Source organism: Humulus lupulus, chromosome 3 (assembly GCF_963169125.1).
Source record: "Humulus lupulus chromosome 3, drHumLupu1.1, whole genome shotgun sequence".
NCBI lineage: Eukaryota > Viridiplantae > Streptophyta > Magnoliopsida > Rosales > Cannabaceae > Humulus > Humulus lupulus.
The window spans coordinates 142,888,835-142,907,243 of NC_084795.1; the positions used below are offsets into that span (position 1 = coordinate 142,888,835).

General features: G+C 32.8%; 1 protein-coding gene across 1 annotated transcript; it reads right to left on the reverse strand.

The window, feature by feature from the left end:
• Positions 1 to 16,971: 16,971 nt before the first annotated feature.
• Positions 16,972 to 17,802, reverse strand: LOC133825112 (uncharacterized). The gene has a single exon (XM_062258102.1). The coding sequence runs from the start codon at positions 17,800 to 17,802 to the stop codon at positions 16,972 to 16,974; it is 831 nt and encodes a 276-aa protein (XP_062114086.1).
• Positions 17,803 to 18,409: the final 607 nt, after the last annotated feature.

An 18,409-nucleotide genomic window follows, 5' to 3' on the forward strand; every position in this document is an offset into this window, starting at 1 on the left:
GCTGGATGGTGAACGAGATTGCTGCGCTGGTAGGAGCTTCGTTGGAACAGTGGCTTCGAGGGCTTTGAAGAAACTTGTACGCTTCAGCTTCGTGAACTAGGAGAATGAGAGCAATGGAAATGAGGGTTTCGTTCTTCGGAAGGTCAAAGAGAAAAGAAGGAAATTTGAGAGGTTTTGAATGATAAGATGACTCGTGCGTGGGATGGCCACCCCCCTTTTATACAATGGGGAGATCACATGTAGAAGACTCTGGGAAGGCCCTCCACTCGAAACATGAAACGACGGCAGGGCAGTAGGCTAGGTCATTTAATGCGGTTCTCGTAGAATGTACCTTCGCCGCCCACGGCGTTCCACGTGTCAGCACACTGCGGAAAGCATGGAATACGAAGGGTTGTGGGGGAAGTCTAAAAGCCCCTACTATGGTCTCCCATATCGGACGTCATAGACCACGAGCAGGAGCTTGGGGGGCAGATGTACGCCCTGGTTTTCCCACGGGCTGTTTAGCAGGGCGAGCTTCGGACTAAACCTGGTTTAGTCCGAGGCTCCCCCAGGCCGGAGGTTCTATTTTCAGGACGGGCCCTTGTCAGATCGAGGGGGTCCTGTTTCCAGCTCGCACTTGTTGCCCCAGGAGCTGAGAATGACATCCGACGACCACGAACGGATAAGCTCGGGTTATGAACTGCTCCGGTCGCGAGCTTCTCAGGAAGCTCCGACCCTATGGGAAGTCAACACGCAAGATAAACGTGCATATTCCTGCCATCACGTGTCCGATATCCCCCTGACTTCTCGGACACGCAGCAGGAACGTGCGTATTCAGACACCCACGGACGGGTTGGGCCGTGCGGCCCATTATCTCCTTCCATACTGATTAGACCACACTTGTGTGTCAGGTTTAGGAATTAATCATGAATATCACAGATTTGATATGACAAATGGTAAGGTCACGGGATGACCTCCCTACCAACTTCCAGGTGCCTTCTCCTATAAATATGGAGACCCTGGGAGTTGATAGGGGTTGGAAAAAAGAATAGTCTTTGAAGAACTATATACTTTGTAAACCAAATACCCAGAGAATATCAATAATATTGACTAGTGGAGTAGAAGGATTTTAACCTTCGAACCACTTAAAAACGTGTCTTGAGTCACCTAGTTCTTTCCCAAAAGATTTCCTATCTGTGACGGTTCTACTTTTAGTACTAATCTCTTTCTCTTCTTCTCTTAATTATCTGTTGCCGAAGAACCGCGTCAACAAAAGGCATGTCACTTACCCGTTGAGCTAGAACATAGAGCCTATTGGGAAATTAAGCAATTGAATTTTTCCTTAGACAAAGCGGGTGAGAGAAGAAAGCTTCAATTAAATGAGGTAGAAGATCTTAGGCATGATGCATATGACTATTCCAAAAAATATAAGGATCAAATGAAGATTTACCATGACAAAAACATTTTGCGAAAAGATTTCTCTCCCGGTCAAAAAGTCATTTTATACAATTCTTGTTTGCATCTCTTCTCGGGGAAGTTACGCTCTAGGTGGGTAGGTCCATACATTGTTCGCACTGTTTTTCCACATGGAGCCATTGAAATTGAAAATCCTAATAATGGTAATGTATTCAAAGTGAATGGACAAAAATTGAAACCATTTTTAGAATTGAAAACTGCTAAAGTGGATGAAATCCTTCTTGAGGATCCTATTTACCATGGTCCTTGATCGCTCTCATCAATTATTGGTAAATGTGTGTTTTATTTATGTTTTAGGTTAACTTCTTGTTTTGATTTTTGTTTCCTTTTTGTTGCACTCTTGACAATGCTCCATGATGAGGTACGACCATTCTAAACTCTAAATTCTTTCACGCTTCAACTTATATTTGTATTTTGATACATTGAGGACAATGCATAAATTAAGTTTGAGGGTAGTGGGTTTATATGGTTACTTCTTTCATGTGTTTGAAAATGGTAGAATTTCTTTAAAAAAAAAACAAAAAAATTGGATAGTAGAGTATCTATTTTATATATTAATTATAAAACAAAAAAATATATATTTATATATGTTTAATATTATCTTTCTAGTAATATATATATATATATATAGTTTTGTGCTTTTATACTTTATTTTCTAAATTTTTTTTTTTTTAAAAAACCCCTTTGGTGATATCTATTTTTCCTATGATAATACCCTTGATTGAGTTTAATTTTAGTTTAAAAAATATATGAATCTTTCTTAAGCTTTGTGTTTAATTCTTGGGTCAATTTTGCTTAAAAAAAATGAAATTTTGAAACAAAAATTAATCATCATAATATGTGAAATAAATAGTTTATTACAACAATTTTTCCAAAATTCACATAATAACTTGATAAATAGTTTTGGACTTCTAATTTAAAATATATTTTCAAAGCAAGATTGACTATGGAATTAATTACATAAGGTTAATTTTGATTCATATTTTTTATGAAGTATTTTCAATGTACAATCTTTGAGGACATATTTGATATCACCAAATAAAAAAAAAATGTGTTTTTAATTTTTCTTTTGCTCGAGGACTAGCAAAATATTAAGTTTGGGGGTGTGATAACTCTACAAAATAGAGCTATTTTACCACTTTTTATTTGCTAATTATTGCTTAATTCTTGAGTTTTTAATTGATTTATTATGTTTTTAAGTAATTTTGCATTTATTAGTCTTATTGCAATTTTCTAGATTTTTATATGTTTTTATAGATATTTTATTATTTTATGATGTAATTTAATTAGTTGAAATTAGTGTTGTTAGTTGAATGCTAAAAATATGGTTTTATTGAAATTAAATGTTATGTAAATTAAATTTTAATTAATATTTTCATGGAAGTTATATGATATATTTTCTTAGTGAAAATATTTAATTTTAATTTAGTTTATGATTTATTTTGTAGGGAGTATGTTGTTTGATTGGTGTTAGAAAAGATTTAAAGCTAAAAAAAGAAAGGTAAAATGTGGCATTTTCAAGAAAGAAACAAAGAAAAGTGGCATTTTCTCAAAGGCCCAACAACAAGATAGCCATTCGGCCCAGCCACCAGAGGCCCGCCTACCCCGTGCCTCCAATTCCAGCTTCAGCCGAGCACTCCTCCCAGCAGCAAGCATCTACTCCAAGCCTCCTTCAGCTGCTGATGCCACCAGCTGTCAATCACAGCCACACCAATGCCCCCAGCCTGCTCCACCCGAGGCCCACGTCTCCCTGCCTTCACCCATGCTCCAGCCAGCTCGAGCCCACTGCTGCCTCATCTCCTTTGGGCCTGCGCCAGCCTAGCACAGCAGCCTTCAGCTGCCAACACAGCCACCAAAAGGCCAAAAAAATCATACTTTTCTTCTCAATGTTTTTTTTTTCTTTTTACTCAAATATCAATTCACTCTTCCCTATTTTTTTCTTACCTAAATAAACATTCATAATTCATTTTTTTTTACCCTAGTTTTTCACTAATCTTCCATCCAACCAAACATTTCATCTTTCCAATACCCTTACACTTACTCTTTTTATCCTACCACTTCCCAACACAATTAAATTAATCAAGTTATTTATTTTAATTTGATTAATTTAATCTCCATATTTTGCCTATAAATAGAGTCTTGTAAGACCATATGGGGAGCTCTTCTTCATCTTTTCAACCTCTTCTACACTTCATATTTTTCTCTCTTTTTTTCACTATTTTCTCTTTACCATTTTCATCTTTTGAAGAGCATGTCAAGTATGTTATTTTGTAATTTTTATTTCAATCTAGTTATGAGGTTCTAATCTTTTTCAAGATTATTAAGATGATGATGAAGCAAAATGTAACTAGATAGTATTTTTTGTTGTATGTTGATTTCCCATTTGTGCAACATTGTTTATGGATTTTTCTATCAAAGATATGCAATTTTCATCTATTATTGATTGTTAAAGCATATTACACTTAGTTCTTCATTATGCAAAAATATGATATTCTTTGATTAAATGTTTTTCATTAAATTGTTCACATCTAATTCTTAAAGCATAAGTATCATATTTTGCCTAAACATAATCTCTTTGATTTTTTGTAGTTTCACTAGGTTGTAACACAACTAATGCTTAGAAATTATATCTTATATAAGTGAAGAAAAATCCTACCTTTTTGAAAGTAACTTGTGCTTGAATAGAAAATGTATTTTGAAAAAAAATATAGTGTGATTTATTTCAACTATATCTAAACTTGAGAATCAATATACTTATAAATATTATTGAACTTGCATTTTGTGGATTCTAATATCTTAATAATATTATTTTACATATCTCATTTGAAAACCATTTTTCTATTTAATCTTAAGTCTTTTTATTACTTGTCTTTTATTTTTCTAAAACAAAATCTCATCAAATATTTGGAACTAGGTTCGAATCTTCTTGCTTTGTTTGAAATAGTTTCTTTTGATGTTAGTCAACTCCCATGGGTTCGACCTCGTACTTACATGAACATTATATTCCAAAACGATTCGTGCACTTGCGAGTATAAATATTGAAACACCCTCTTTTGGGTTCAATATTCATTTGTGGTAATAAATTATCTCACAACTTATTAATCCCTCCTGACTCCACTATTGACGCAGAATTGAAGTCTTGAATTCAAAAAACATATTTTCTAAACAACAAATACATTATGCTTTGTTATAACCATCACAGCCAGTCAATCCTATATTGATGACTTACTAGCGAGCCAAGTGCAAATTATTATTGTACCCCTAATCAATATTTTATCTTTAACCCCAACTAAGTTCCTTATAAATGATATTTCGGTGAACTTAATAACAAAAATGAGGCCTCAATCATTTAACCTTTTGAACAAAGAAATTAAGGAAATCATCTTTTCACTTCTCATATAGAAAGTTATAGATTTCATATCTATGAATAATACTCTCACTCAATTACACTAATAAATCGACAAGATATAAGTATGGGCTAGACCATAGGGTAAGCTGGTAACGAACAAGTCAAAAGATTTCAATAATATAATTAGTAGAATATTATTACTTAGAATTAAGATTGACTTGACCTATGCTCAACATTGTGACATTGATTAGATTTGATAACAACAATACTGATTTATTTATCAATAATCAATAGCAATCCTAATTCAATGACCAAAACTCATCCGATCTTATCTACTTGGTCAATGCCTTGGACAAGACATCATGCCGCCTCGAATGTGTAAGTAGATCATATCGTAGATAACCAAATCAGTGAAAATCCAATGCGCTAATTCAATCTTAGGAATTGTTCTTTTGAACACATAATTACAACTATAAATTATTGTGGCCTGGTCACTATAATTGTAACTATCCATATGTTTGAGATTTTATGAATGTTTGTATTAATTGAATAAATATCTAATAAAACATGCGAACAATGCAATCGAATAAACAAAATGATTTCTAATTATTTTATTGATAATAAAATGTGTTACATGAGAGATGATTTTCTTAAGGGCATAAAACCCAACATAGTGGTGGTTACTCAACTGTCACATGGGTGGTCTCTAAACCACTCGACCATGCACCAAAGCCCAAAGCATTGATGCTTATCCTAGCCTAACACTACACCACTGTCAAACCCAACACTCACACATATGGCTCACATGGGCCCTTGCACCCAATCCCAAGCCTAACACTACACCACCGTCGACCACTGGTAATTATTGCCAAGGGGGTTGTTCTCAAAATCTGTAACCACCACCTATGACAAGAAAATAACCTAAGATCATAAAATTCTTAGATCTAATGAACACTTGAAATCATGATCTTAGTTACAACCCTTGCTAATCCCATGAGTTCATCAAGATCAAACAAAACCAAAATCCATAACTTGTAACGCCCCGTGTTTTGGGCACCTACTAGTAATTACAAATGAGGTGGTAAATTATGTATGAACATTATTTTGAGTAATAATATGTGCTTGAAAAGAAAATTTCATGTTTTTATTGTTAGCCAAAGTGTGAAATGTGCGGTTTTGTGACGAACCGAGCATTTCGGTCTCGAATCGAAATGGAAACCCTAACTAGGTAAATTCTTGAATAAAATATTATTGGAGAAGTATAACTATTGAAGAAATATTAATGAGCATAATATTATAGAATTATTTTATATTAAGGTAAAAAAATTTAATTTTTGTATGAAAAATCTTTACAAATGCATTTTTATGAAAAATGCTATTTAGCCAAAAATAAATTTTTGGTTAATTAAATTACATGAGTTGTATATATAGGATTGTAGCCAGTTAAATTAAATGACAAGTTCTATTTAATTTAATTACCCTAGGTTTAGATTTCAATTTGGCGAGGTAAGAAAAAAATTACCGGTAACTTAGTAACTTTTTTTTAGAAAATATACATTTAAGTATAGGTTTAATTAGCTAATTGAATTTAATAAAAAAAAGACTTAATTGGGGTTAAGTGGGGCAGCAGCTAGGAGGGTATTTTGGTCATTTAAAATTTGATTTATACACCATATAAGTAGAAAAAGTCAAAGAAAAGTCTTCATTTTCTCAAACTTTTCTCACAAGTTTCTCTTCCTTTTCTCTCTAGCTCTGGCCGAACATCCCTTTGTGTGTTCTGAAATTTTTCACACAAATCCTCAAAAATTCTCTCAGTCTCTCATCTCATCCCTTCTAGACACACATCCCTAAACCATTTGGTATTTTGTTAAAGCTGAGAAAAACTACACAAGGTAAGAACACCAAAGGGAAAAGTCTATACTTTTGCTTTGTCTAGTTGTTAAGTTTGGTTAGTTTATTCTGTTAGTTACACTTATTGGCTTTTCTAAACTGAGTATTTGTTTTGTGAGGGATGTAAATATGTATACTGAAGTTTTGAGAAAGAGATAGAGGTGGTAGAGATCAACCAAGATCCACCACCTAGTCTAAAAGAGGTATATGGTCACTTTAACTATATTTATGTTTGATTTTTGTATAATCTGACATGTTTGTGTAATTTGATGTGTTTCAATTCATTACAGGTACTATAATAATGTTTAAATATTAGCTGATCATGTATGCATGGATGTTTGGATGAATGTTTAGTGATGGTACCCAACATTCCATGGACATTTTGTGATTTTATGTGAGAAAATGTTTAAGTGTTGACTTGCAAAGTGTCAAGAGAAAATTATATAAACTTATTTCTAGATTTTCTTGATTTGATTATGTATTTTAGGAAGACTAGATATTTTTAGTATATAGAAACGCTCAAAAAGGATTTTAAATTTCCATGTTATGATTTTTACAAAATTAGTGCGCATTAAAGAAAAATGACATTTAGAAACTATCCAAACAACCGACTTCAGACTGCGATTTTCATATTAATGTAGTTTTGACTGATTTTTTTAATGAACACTATTTTCACATTGGTAAAGTTTCAAAGAATAATATTAAACGGGATAGGAGCTATGAGTTTTCAAAGTTAGGCAAAAATTTATGGAAGTTGAAAATAGCTTCTGGACAACCATGTTTTGGAACACTTTTCACTAGGTAAATATTATCCAAATAACCTAATTTTTCGTATGGAAATTTTTTACATACCATAATATATACGTGAGAAATTTCAGAATTAAAAAATTAACCATTTATATTTTATGAATTTTCAATGTTTAAGAAAAATATTAAAATTTCCCTCGCCAGTTTTAAAGGAGGATATTTGAAAATGATTTTCAACAAGTAAAAATAGTTATTTTGAATTAAATTTGGCAAGGGACTTCTTGGAATAGCCAAGATTGATTATGTAAAGTTTGGGAATTTCTTAGAGTTATGTTTTTCAAAATATAATTTTTGAAAGTAGGTAACTTAGAACTAAAACAACAAAGTTTATACTTAGAACAAAAAAATGAAAAAAATTATAAGTGTTTGGATAGAAAATATAATTTAATCTTGATGATTATATAATAAAGTTTAGCACACTAAATAATTATTAAGGTTAATTTGGATACTAGGAAATTAATATTTTTGTTAATTAACGAAATTTTATTTAATCAATTAAAATGGTTCCAAAACCCTAATTTTTAAAGAAATAGAATAAATTCTATTTTTAAAATAAAATCAAATTTCTCCTAATTTTTCTTAAAAACAAACTAAATTTTATCATCATATTTATAATTATTGCTTAATCAAATAAATTAACTTAATTCATCAAAGTTTACATTTAACTAAATTTAGAAAAAAGTATTAGATTTTTGGTAACTTATCAAAAAAAGGGTAAAATTGGAAAAGCTTGAAAGCTTCAAAAATAATAATTTTTTAGATAGGTCTGATAGTGGAAGTGGACTGAGAAATTTCATAAAACCTTACTTTCAAATAACTAGACCCCTTGGGGGGGATTTTTCAGAAAACCTTAAGTGTCGTGCTGCAGCTTAAAAAGTGTGAGGACGATAATACCCCTAGTGGGTATTTGATTGTAACCTTAATGCCCAAAGTATATTAATCTAATATAATCTTATAATTAATCCGAGTACACTGTATGTTAGTTACGGTCTTGGCTAACAAGACAGAAGTGTCATTGGAAGGATTGCTCGTTCGCAGGAAAGGACAACTGGTGAGTCAGTTTGTGATTTACATGTGAAATTATGTTTTTTAAGATTACCAACTGAATTTAACAATAAATTTAATTAATGAGGAATAGTTAAACAATTGTTTGATCAAACAGATATTCTGATGTATCAGGATAGATTGCTGATGAACATAAAGTAAATAAACTAAAAGTAACGTGACACAAGAAGTTTTTTACATGGTTCAGAAAACCTAGTCCACGAGACCATGCCCAGAGATAAAATCAATTCATAAAGTCTCAAGAATACAATAAGCAATTGACTTATACAAGTTTAGACTCCCTCTAAATCCTTGTTGCAGCCTTGAAATACTCCACTTTAATAATCTAATTTTGATAAACATCAAGAAAACGAAATCACTTTTGAACTTGATAAGTGCTCACTTCCTCCCGAAGTGGGTCTTATGAAATCTTCTCCCGAAGACTGTGTGTCATGTTCAATAGCTTTATGACCTGCTTAAGAATATATAACACTAAGCAAAAAAAACCAACAAAGAGATAGTTGTACCAAAACTACTCTTTACATAAAAAAAAAAAGATATCTTCAAAGAATGAGACGTTAGAATGGTGAAGAGATAAGATTAGCTGCTGCTTAGGTCTGTATTTATTGAGTTTTGGAAACCCTAAACCAGTCAATCTCGTTTTATGGTATTAATCTGTAACGCCCTACTACCTTAGAGCCGTTACTAAGTGAGTTTTACGAAAAATTGTGCAATTAACTAACTAACCGAGGTTTTTAAAACGAAAGTGTGACTAAGCAAAAGTTAAGGCTGTAATCTTTTGAAAATGCTTTACTTCATTGAAAACTTCAAGTGTCTATCATTTGGGATCCCAAAATAAGGTTTGCAAAATATTTACAACTTAAAATAAGTTTACAGTTAATTGACTATCAAAATTAAAGGTTAATACATCCATTATTTAAAATGCCCCCAACCAAAGCAGTCGGGTAGGCCAAACATGTACGCGCCGCTTCATGCTCTCCGTACTCATGGCTGGTTGACTTAATCTTTGCCCTTACCTGCAACACAGAGCACCCGTGAGCCGAAGCCCAGCAAGAAAACTCAAACAACACATATCATATGCATATTATATAATCGACCTATCAGATAATCCACAGATAGCCAAGTAGTCCATCAGACTAAACAAACACGGCCATGCCGTTCCAGAAACATTACACAGGTCTGGTATCCCGGTCCTCACCATAAGGATACCCCATGTATCCATTGGGGTCCCACCCTGACTATAAGCATTCCACGTGCTAAGTGTTAATTCCGGCCCTGCTGCCGTTCTCGGCTCCTTGCCATTTTCGACACCTTTGCCGTTCTTGGCACCTTTGCCGTTCTCGGCTCCTTTGCCGTTCATTCTACTATAATCGCATATAGTATAATTCAAAAAACATTCAAACATATAACAATTCAATCAAGACTACACCCTAACATGTAATATAATTTAGGGTCGTGCCCTGCATTAACACTATGGGTTCATGCCCTGTTCTACGGGTGCTACAGTTTTCTTACCTGTATCCCGAGCTTCACAGTGCACCAAAGTCACGAGCACGGTCCTCTAGCATGAGCCTCTCCAAAATCCTAGTCACAACACACATAAAACACTTTTAATACTAACCAACCCAAAACCACTTCCCGGGACCAATCCCGTATTTTCGGGACTCCCAAATTCCTAAAACAATTCATTGGAAACATCCCCCAAACCCCCGGAGCAAAGGCTCAAAAATTGAAAATTTACATGTCCTGAAAATGGCCTAGCGCCGCGGCACCCAGAGAAGTCAGAAAGTTCCCCTGACTGGAAACAGCCTCGCGCCGCGGCGCCCAAGAACAGGGCCGCGGCACTCCTTCACGAACCCAGAAATCTGGGTTTTTCCTCTGCATTTCCCCGAGCCAATACCCCTCCAAATCATCCCAAACAAATACTTAAACCCCAAGATCAATTTAAAACCTCAAATGAACCACCTAACAACCCATAAACACTACCATCAAGATTAAACACACAATCACACCCAAAAGTCCACCCTTTGATTTCTAATTTCAGCAAACTCAACACAAGACTTGAAAACTTAACTCATGCTTCAATTTCTCAAACCAAAACAGAAACAAGCCTTAAATTTACATAGAATCCTTACCTTAAGTGGAGAATCCACCCTTTAAGCTTCTTTGATTCTTCTCCTAACTCCCACTTCAGCCCCTTCTACTATTCTTCTTCTTCTTCTTGCCCTAGCTTTTCATCTAGCTTTTCTTCTCTCTATTTTTTTTTTAACAAAACCATAATATGACTAAGCCTAAACCGTGTACCCCAATATCCCAGCTGAAAATTTTCTAAACCCCCTGCCAAATAACCATTTTACCCCTCCTAATAATCCTTTCCTAACTAAACCTTCAAGGGCACTCTAGTCCTTTCACTTCTATTTCAATTCTACCATTTTCCATCTAACTTGTTACTCACAGCAGTTACAAATGGTTACCCAGGTTACTCAATCACCAATAACTATAACCACTAGTTCTCAACCCAACTCACAAAATTCCCCAAAATACCCCTAGGCTCCTCTCGAGCCGGGTATAAAATCCCGTTGTGACTTTTGAGTTAACTAACTCTCCAGGACGGTCTCGGCACATGCATCACAATAATAACACCACACTCACGTGGTACAAATCACATAATACAATTATCACATATATGCCCTCAACGGGCTAAAATTACCAATTTACCCCTATCATACAAACGGGGTTCACATGCATATTTATTTCACCTAAACATGCATTCTAACCACATATTCATTAAATTCACATAAATTAATGCAGTATAACAATTATTGCCCTCCAGGCACACTAATCAAGGCTCCAAGCCTTATTAGCAAATTTAGGTCGTTACATAATCCGACCAAATCAGGAAGTTACTAAAAATAGCTTCCAATTACATTAATTGTAGGATTTTCCAGATGAGTCAGAGAACCATTCTGTAGCATCAGGAAAATGGATAAACTTGGACTTAATCAGACCAAATGAGGAAGTTACCAAAAATAGCTTCCAATTACATTAATTGCAGGATTTTACAGATGAGACAGAGAACCATTCTGTAGCATCAGGAAAATGGACGAACTTGGACTTAAATCCCAACTAGGTTCATTTCAAAATTTCATTCCTTGGGCACAAAGCATCATTTAGTTTTCTCTTTTTAAACCAAATAAAATCAAGGAAAATATGCAGAGAATAATTCTATAATATACATACTTATTATAGACAAGATTGCACTAAATAAGTTAGGAAACTTGACTATATAAAAATGCACTTAATAAATAATTTATTATTACCAAAAAGAGACACAATCCACTTACTTACCCAATATATAATTTCAAAAATACCAATTTAAATAATAAAATATAATTATTAAAATGGTTAGCCAATTTAAGATTTTACAGCTTGTCTGTAACATATATTAACTAGTGTATTGCTTGCTAGAAGTAGGACTTATACGCTAGTTAGAGAGATGACTCAATTAGAGACAATAACTAGGTGGTGCTTACGCTCCATATGAGATTTAAATGTGGACAATATCTACTTGTTATTATATAGTGCGGACTGTTTCCACCTATCTAATCATTGTGCAAATGGTATCTGCCTTTGATATTATTAGCCTATCTCATGAGTATGTGGATGGTATCAACTTATAAAATTATAGGGCGGTCAATTTTTGTCTATCTCATGAGCATGTGGAAGATATCCACTTGTTGTTATATAGTGCAGACAGATCCCGCCTATTCAATCATTGTGCAGATGATTTATGCTTTAGCATTATTGATTCGGTTAGCTACCATGACAATTGGTCAGGAGTTAAATAGGCCAAGTAAACCTAAAAGTCTCCATGAGCTGGTGTAGATCCACCAACCCCATGTGTAATGTTATGAATGTCGTAGTTAACTGTTGGTTACCCTTGAGAGGGATTTACGATTTTGAATATCAACGAAGAGAATCGAGTCTCAACTATGATTTTAGTTGAGGAATTAGGGGAAGTTGGGAATTACTTATTCAAGATCTTATTTATTTTCATGTAAATCATATATTAAACAAATTAATATAAGAAAACCTAGAACATGTTTCTATAATTGAATTTAAATAGAGATAATGATAAGAACATATACATTATATGCAGTAGAATGAATAAGTTCTTCCTTCAGTTTCTCTTACCCTTGTATTTTTTTTGTCGCATGGAATCACCAAGAAATTGAACAGATCTTCAATTTTTTTCACAGTCTTCCACAATATCCTTAGAATCACCTAGACTAGAGTGGGAAATTCTTAACACATGAGATATATATAGAGATAAGAAGAGAAGAGAATATAGAGGCTTAGAAAATGACTTTTGTTGTAGAGATAGTCTAAAACCCTAAAGTATCAAAACTTGTTGTTCTGTTCACCTATTTTCAACTCTCACATAGCATTCCTTTTATAGGATTAATTATGTTACTAATTTAATTAAAAAATCAATAAAATAATAGGTAAATACAACCCTTAGGTTGAAATTCTCATGGGCTATATGCCCGTGAAATTTCTCATTTAATTATAAGCTAATTGAACTCAAATTCAAGGCCTGTATTATTTTCTATTGATTAATTAATTAAAAATTATTTAAATCCTTTATCAAATTAATTATTTATAATTTGAACATTGCTTTAAACTTATTTATTAATTTATACACCAATTTTTCTTAACTAATAAATATGCCCTAAAATCTATTTTTTTTCTTTCTAAATTGTATAACTTTGTGAAATTATCCAAAATTGACCTGGTCAACTTTGATAATTCTAACTGATAAAAATTAATTAATTGAGACTATCTAGATGATTTTATCCAAGGTACTGTGGGGACCATGGGCCTATGAAATAAAGCTCCCATAATTTATCATAAATTTAAAAAATAAATTTACTAACTTATTAATTCCTTGTGACTCAACTAAAGACTCAGAATTGCACTCTTGAATTCATAGAACACTCTATTAGCAATATAGATACGTTATTAGTTATGCATTGTTACAACCATAATTATCACTCAATCCTATATAGACGATCCAAAATGAGATGGGACTAAAATACTGTGTTACCCCTCATTGTATTTTATCCTTAAACACTTAGTTCCTTGTAAATGATATTTAAGTAAACTAATATTAATTATTGAAATGAGATCTCTATCATTTAGCACCTCGAACTAAACTAAAAGGAAACCATTATTTTACTTCTTTATCAAAAGCTATATATGTTCATAACTATGATTAACACTCCCATTGAATTATACTACTGAGTTCCCAAGAAGTAAGTATGGGCTGGTCCATAGGGTAAGCTGGTAATGAACAAGACAAAGTACTCAAATAATACAATTAATTATAATTCTAACCACTCAGAATTAAGATTGAATTGACATATGGTCAACTATATAATATGACTACAATAGATAATAATGATATGTTTACTTATCTATCTAAAATCAATATCGGTCCAGTCCGATGAAACAAATACATTCGATCTTATCTACTTTGCTAATGTTCTGGAAAGAACATAACATTACAATGTGTAAGTAGATCATATCGTAGATTGGCAGGTCAATGTAAACTGTGAACTCACTAATCTTAGGACTAACTTATTTTTGAACATATAATCATATTTATATTCCACTATGATTACGCCACTATAAATATGATTAGCTATATGCTTGAGATTTAATAGAAGTTTATATTAAATAAATAATCATGAAAATAAAACATGTGAGCAAAGTTATTGACCAAGTCAAAAATGATTTCTATTCTTTTATTGATAATACAATGAGATTACAAAGAAATTGAGTTTTAATCATGGTATAAAACCCCAACAAGGGATACTTTGGTTGTTGGGCATAGTGCCCTTAAAGCAATGAAAGTAGTTCATTATTTATAAAATTTATAAAAGAAATATTTTATATATAATTGTCATTGAATAATCTTTAGATAAATATCAGAAAATTCTTAATTTATTAATGTAGCTATAATCTTGTATTTGTATGAGAGGATTAAGATTATAGATAATGAATTATATAGTCTACAGTTTATATCAAAGATATGGAACATTTACTCAAGTACTATAGTATTATGAATACATGTGATCTTGATCTAGATCACTTGTGTGGTAGGAAATCTTAATGGATGTGCTTTATACAATAAGATTGTATTGGATTGGACTATATACGTATTCAACTCTTTATTAAAATATTGTTTACCATAACAAGTTATAATCATATCACTCGATGATCATATGCAAATTGATCTAAATCCTGAAGTTATCATGAACTCCTATTTATGTTATTTGGGTTCTCTCGTCAGAGTCTGTGTGAATGTTCAGGCTAAAAACTTTTATTTTGGGGGCTCATTAACGTAGATGGCTGGGGACATGATTTACTGATATGGAATCCAAGCCTTCTTTATAAGAAGATTGAATAATGGTTCCCTTAAGTGTTTAATTCTGGAACTGAACTTTTTGAGGCCTCTAATTTATAAAAGATTTATAAAATAATTGTTCACTAGTAAATTAGTGGTACTTAAGGATAAAGAGGTAATTTGAGGGGTAAAACGGTAATTTCACCTAACTCTAATTATGAACAACGTATTGGAGGATTGAATTGCATGAAGTGATTAAATCAATGGACACTTAATAAAGTATTCAGTAAATATAAGTCTATAATTAGAAGACTGCAATCCCATATTTTTAGTGAAATAATATTATGATTAATAAATAAGATTATTATATTAAAGTGTTTTAATTAATAATATAAATTTATTGGAGTATGGAATTATAGGTCAAAAGGTCCCCGGAACGACTTTATAAACATTGTACATGGTAAAAGCAACAATAGAACAAGTATGAGTATATTTGTCAAGAAAATTAGTTTATGGGAAATTACATAATTATGAGATAATTATGGAAAATATACTTATTATTTAATTAATTATAATTTTCGTAATTATTAATTAATTGAATAAAATAATTGGTTTTCAATTAATTATGTCATCTTATTTTAAATTAGTTTAATATTTATTTTTTTGAAATTTAAATTTAGATAACTCATTTAAACTAGATCAGATTTTTTATGTGGGTTGTTAGATTTCTTATCTGAGTTTGAGAAAAGAAGTTTTACTTAGCTAGATAAAGATGCTTATTTTACCTTTGTGTGGAAGATGTCGTCTAAAATGTCATCATCATGATTAAACACATCTGATATCCTCTACTCAGCATCTAAAGGATTTCCATAAAATGATGCATTGATAATTACTTATATTGTCATTAATATTTTTTGTTGGTTTGACCGATTAACATCTTAGTTTGTGACATATATAAATCAATAGCACTTGTTTGTTTTGGTCATTTAGCTATATAGCATCGAGCTAGTTGGTTTGCTTATGCTTTTATCTAGTTTCTTTTTATAGAATGATCTATTTTGATTATATGTGCTTTCAACGATAGTCATAATATAGATTAATGTTGTTGCTCTTACATACTGTTGACTGGAAGTCAAGTAGTTTTGGTTTCAACAATAGTTAAAACTTATTTCATAGTGTTATTAGGTGTATATTCAAGTATTATTTAGTTAATAAAGTGTTGATTATATTTTTGGTCTGTTTTTTGCATTATCATAGTTGCTAAAGGAGAGTGAATGACAACTATGATTAATGCCTCAACAAGTTAGTCCTGATGAAAAGGACGATGAGTCGGAGGAGGAAGATGGGCGGGCGTTGACTCAAGAGGTATTCTCACTCGATGCGCCTTTGAAAGGGTGTATTGCATTGTTGTTAAAATGTCAGAGGAGCAGAAGTCTACGTTGAAAGATGTCGGGTTCGGAGTTTATATATATGAGGCTTGATTTCCCCAACATCCATAATCTAATTAATTCAGTGGCTTGCGAAGACATCTGATTCATATCTCCCACTAATTTTTTTTTTGTATTTTTTAATTCATGGACAAGCAAAACATTATGGTCTTTTTTTTAATTTCAGTGTTTTGGTGATTAGGATATGTGCTGAAAGTGCTATTTCATTTTTAGCCGAAATATACCACCCCAAGTTATTTTGCAAGTTGATGTAAAAAAGTAAAGGCTTATTGTTTATCTAAAATAACAGTATACGTGTTCTTAAATTTTGAGTAATCCATTTTGACTTGCTGCTGATATACTAATTACTCCTGGTTGGCTTGTAATAAGGCAAAGCTAGATATATTGCTCACACATTAAATGAGACAATCAAATGGTGCCAAAAGAGTTCACTGCTTGGGCCGGACTGAGGGCTTGAGGATGAAGCATGGAAAGGGGGAGATGAGAGTTAACTTAGTAAGACTTGTATTTTGAAATCTTTTTTTTTTTTGAAACAAAAAGGAGTTTTATTAGCAAATATCTTTCAAAATTACATCCACAATGGCAGGAGTCAAATCAACACTCCTGATAATACGATCAGCATGTGAAAGTGATGCTCTTGCAACAACATGAGCAACACCATTCGCAGATCGCTTAACAAAAACAATACTAATATTCTTATCTTCCATCAATTGTTTACAATCAGAAATAATGCCCCCAAAATAAGAATCCATTGAGATTGAACTGCGGAGAGATTGAATCACTGTAAGACAGTCAGTCTCAATCACTACATGGCTCCAATATTTCTTCTTGAGCCAGCTCAGCGCTTCCCTCACCCCCATAGCTTCTGCCATCTTAGGAGACACGACTCCCTGTCTACAACAAGTTATGGCCTCAATAAAGTGACCCTGATCATCACGAGCAACACAAGCAAAGCTATAAGTCGAGGCCTCGGTGGACAAAGCTGCATCAACATTGATTTTGATCACTCCAGGCGTAGGCTTAATCCACTTCTCTGCCCCATCATCACTGGTCAAGAAAGCTGCGGTTGGAACCTCAAACTTGTCCTGAGCTCTAGTCCACTGAACTAGGGTGCTATGGGCTAGATTACAAACCATGTTCACCCTCGCACATTTACCCTTCCACACACTATCATTGCGCACCCTCCATAGTGCCCAACAGATCATAGCCACAATCTTCAACTGGTCGTCATCAAGAGTCTGGAATAAAGTTTCTAGCCACTCAGCAAATGTGCCATGAACTTGATTGATGACACCAATACCAGTACGGTCCCAGCACGCCCTAGCTATAGGGCACTCCACCAAGCAATGACTGGTTAACTCCCTGGCAGAATGGCACATTGGGCAAATTGTGTCTACATCCACATGTTTAGAGCGAAGCTGTACTTTAGTGGGAAGACAATTTGTGGATGCCCGCCATAGCAAATCTTTAACCTTAGGAGGGACACGGAGTTTCCAGAGTTTTTTCCAAAAGCAGTATTTTGAAATCTTTTAGTAATCTATCTTTGCAAGATTATCATTTATTGTCTAATATTATTAGTTTTTTTGTGTATATTTCAATATGAATTTAATATTAAAATTAAAAAATTATATTAATATCATATATCCTTACAAATAAAGACTTTTTTGATCCACAATTAATTTTTATATACACAATTCATTTTTACTTTCACAAAATTTAGGTTTGGCTTACACATAATAAATACTTACCTACAGAAAATAATAAGACATGTCATTATTTTATCAAAAAAGCTAAACTTCCTGAACTAGGTGGATTGAATTATATCCCGAGCAAAGTGTAGTTGTAAGTTTATATTAATAATAAACATTTTAAAAAAAAAACTATCAGTGTAGGGTCCCATTCTTACTAGGAATTTTAAATTAAAAATATTTTACTAAAAAAAGAAATCTCTTGCAAATTTTACCATTACCCCTTTGCATGGCCTTC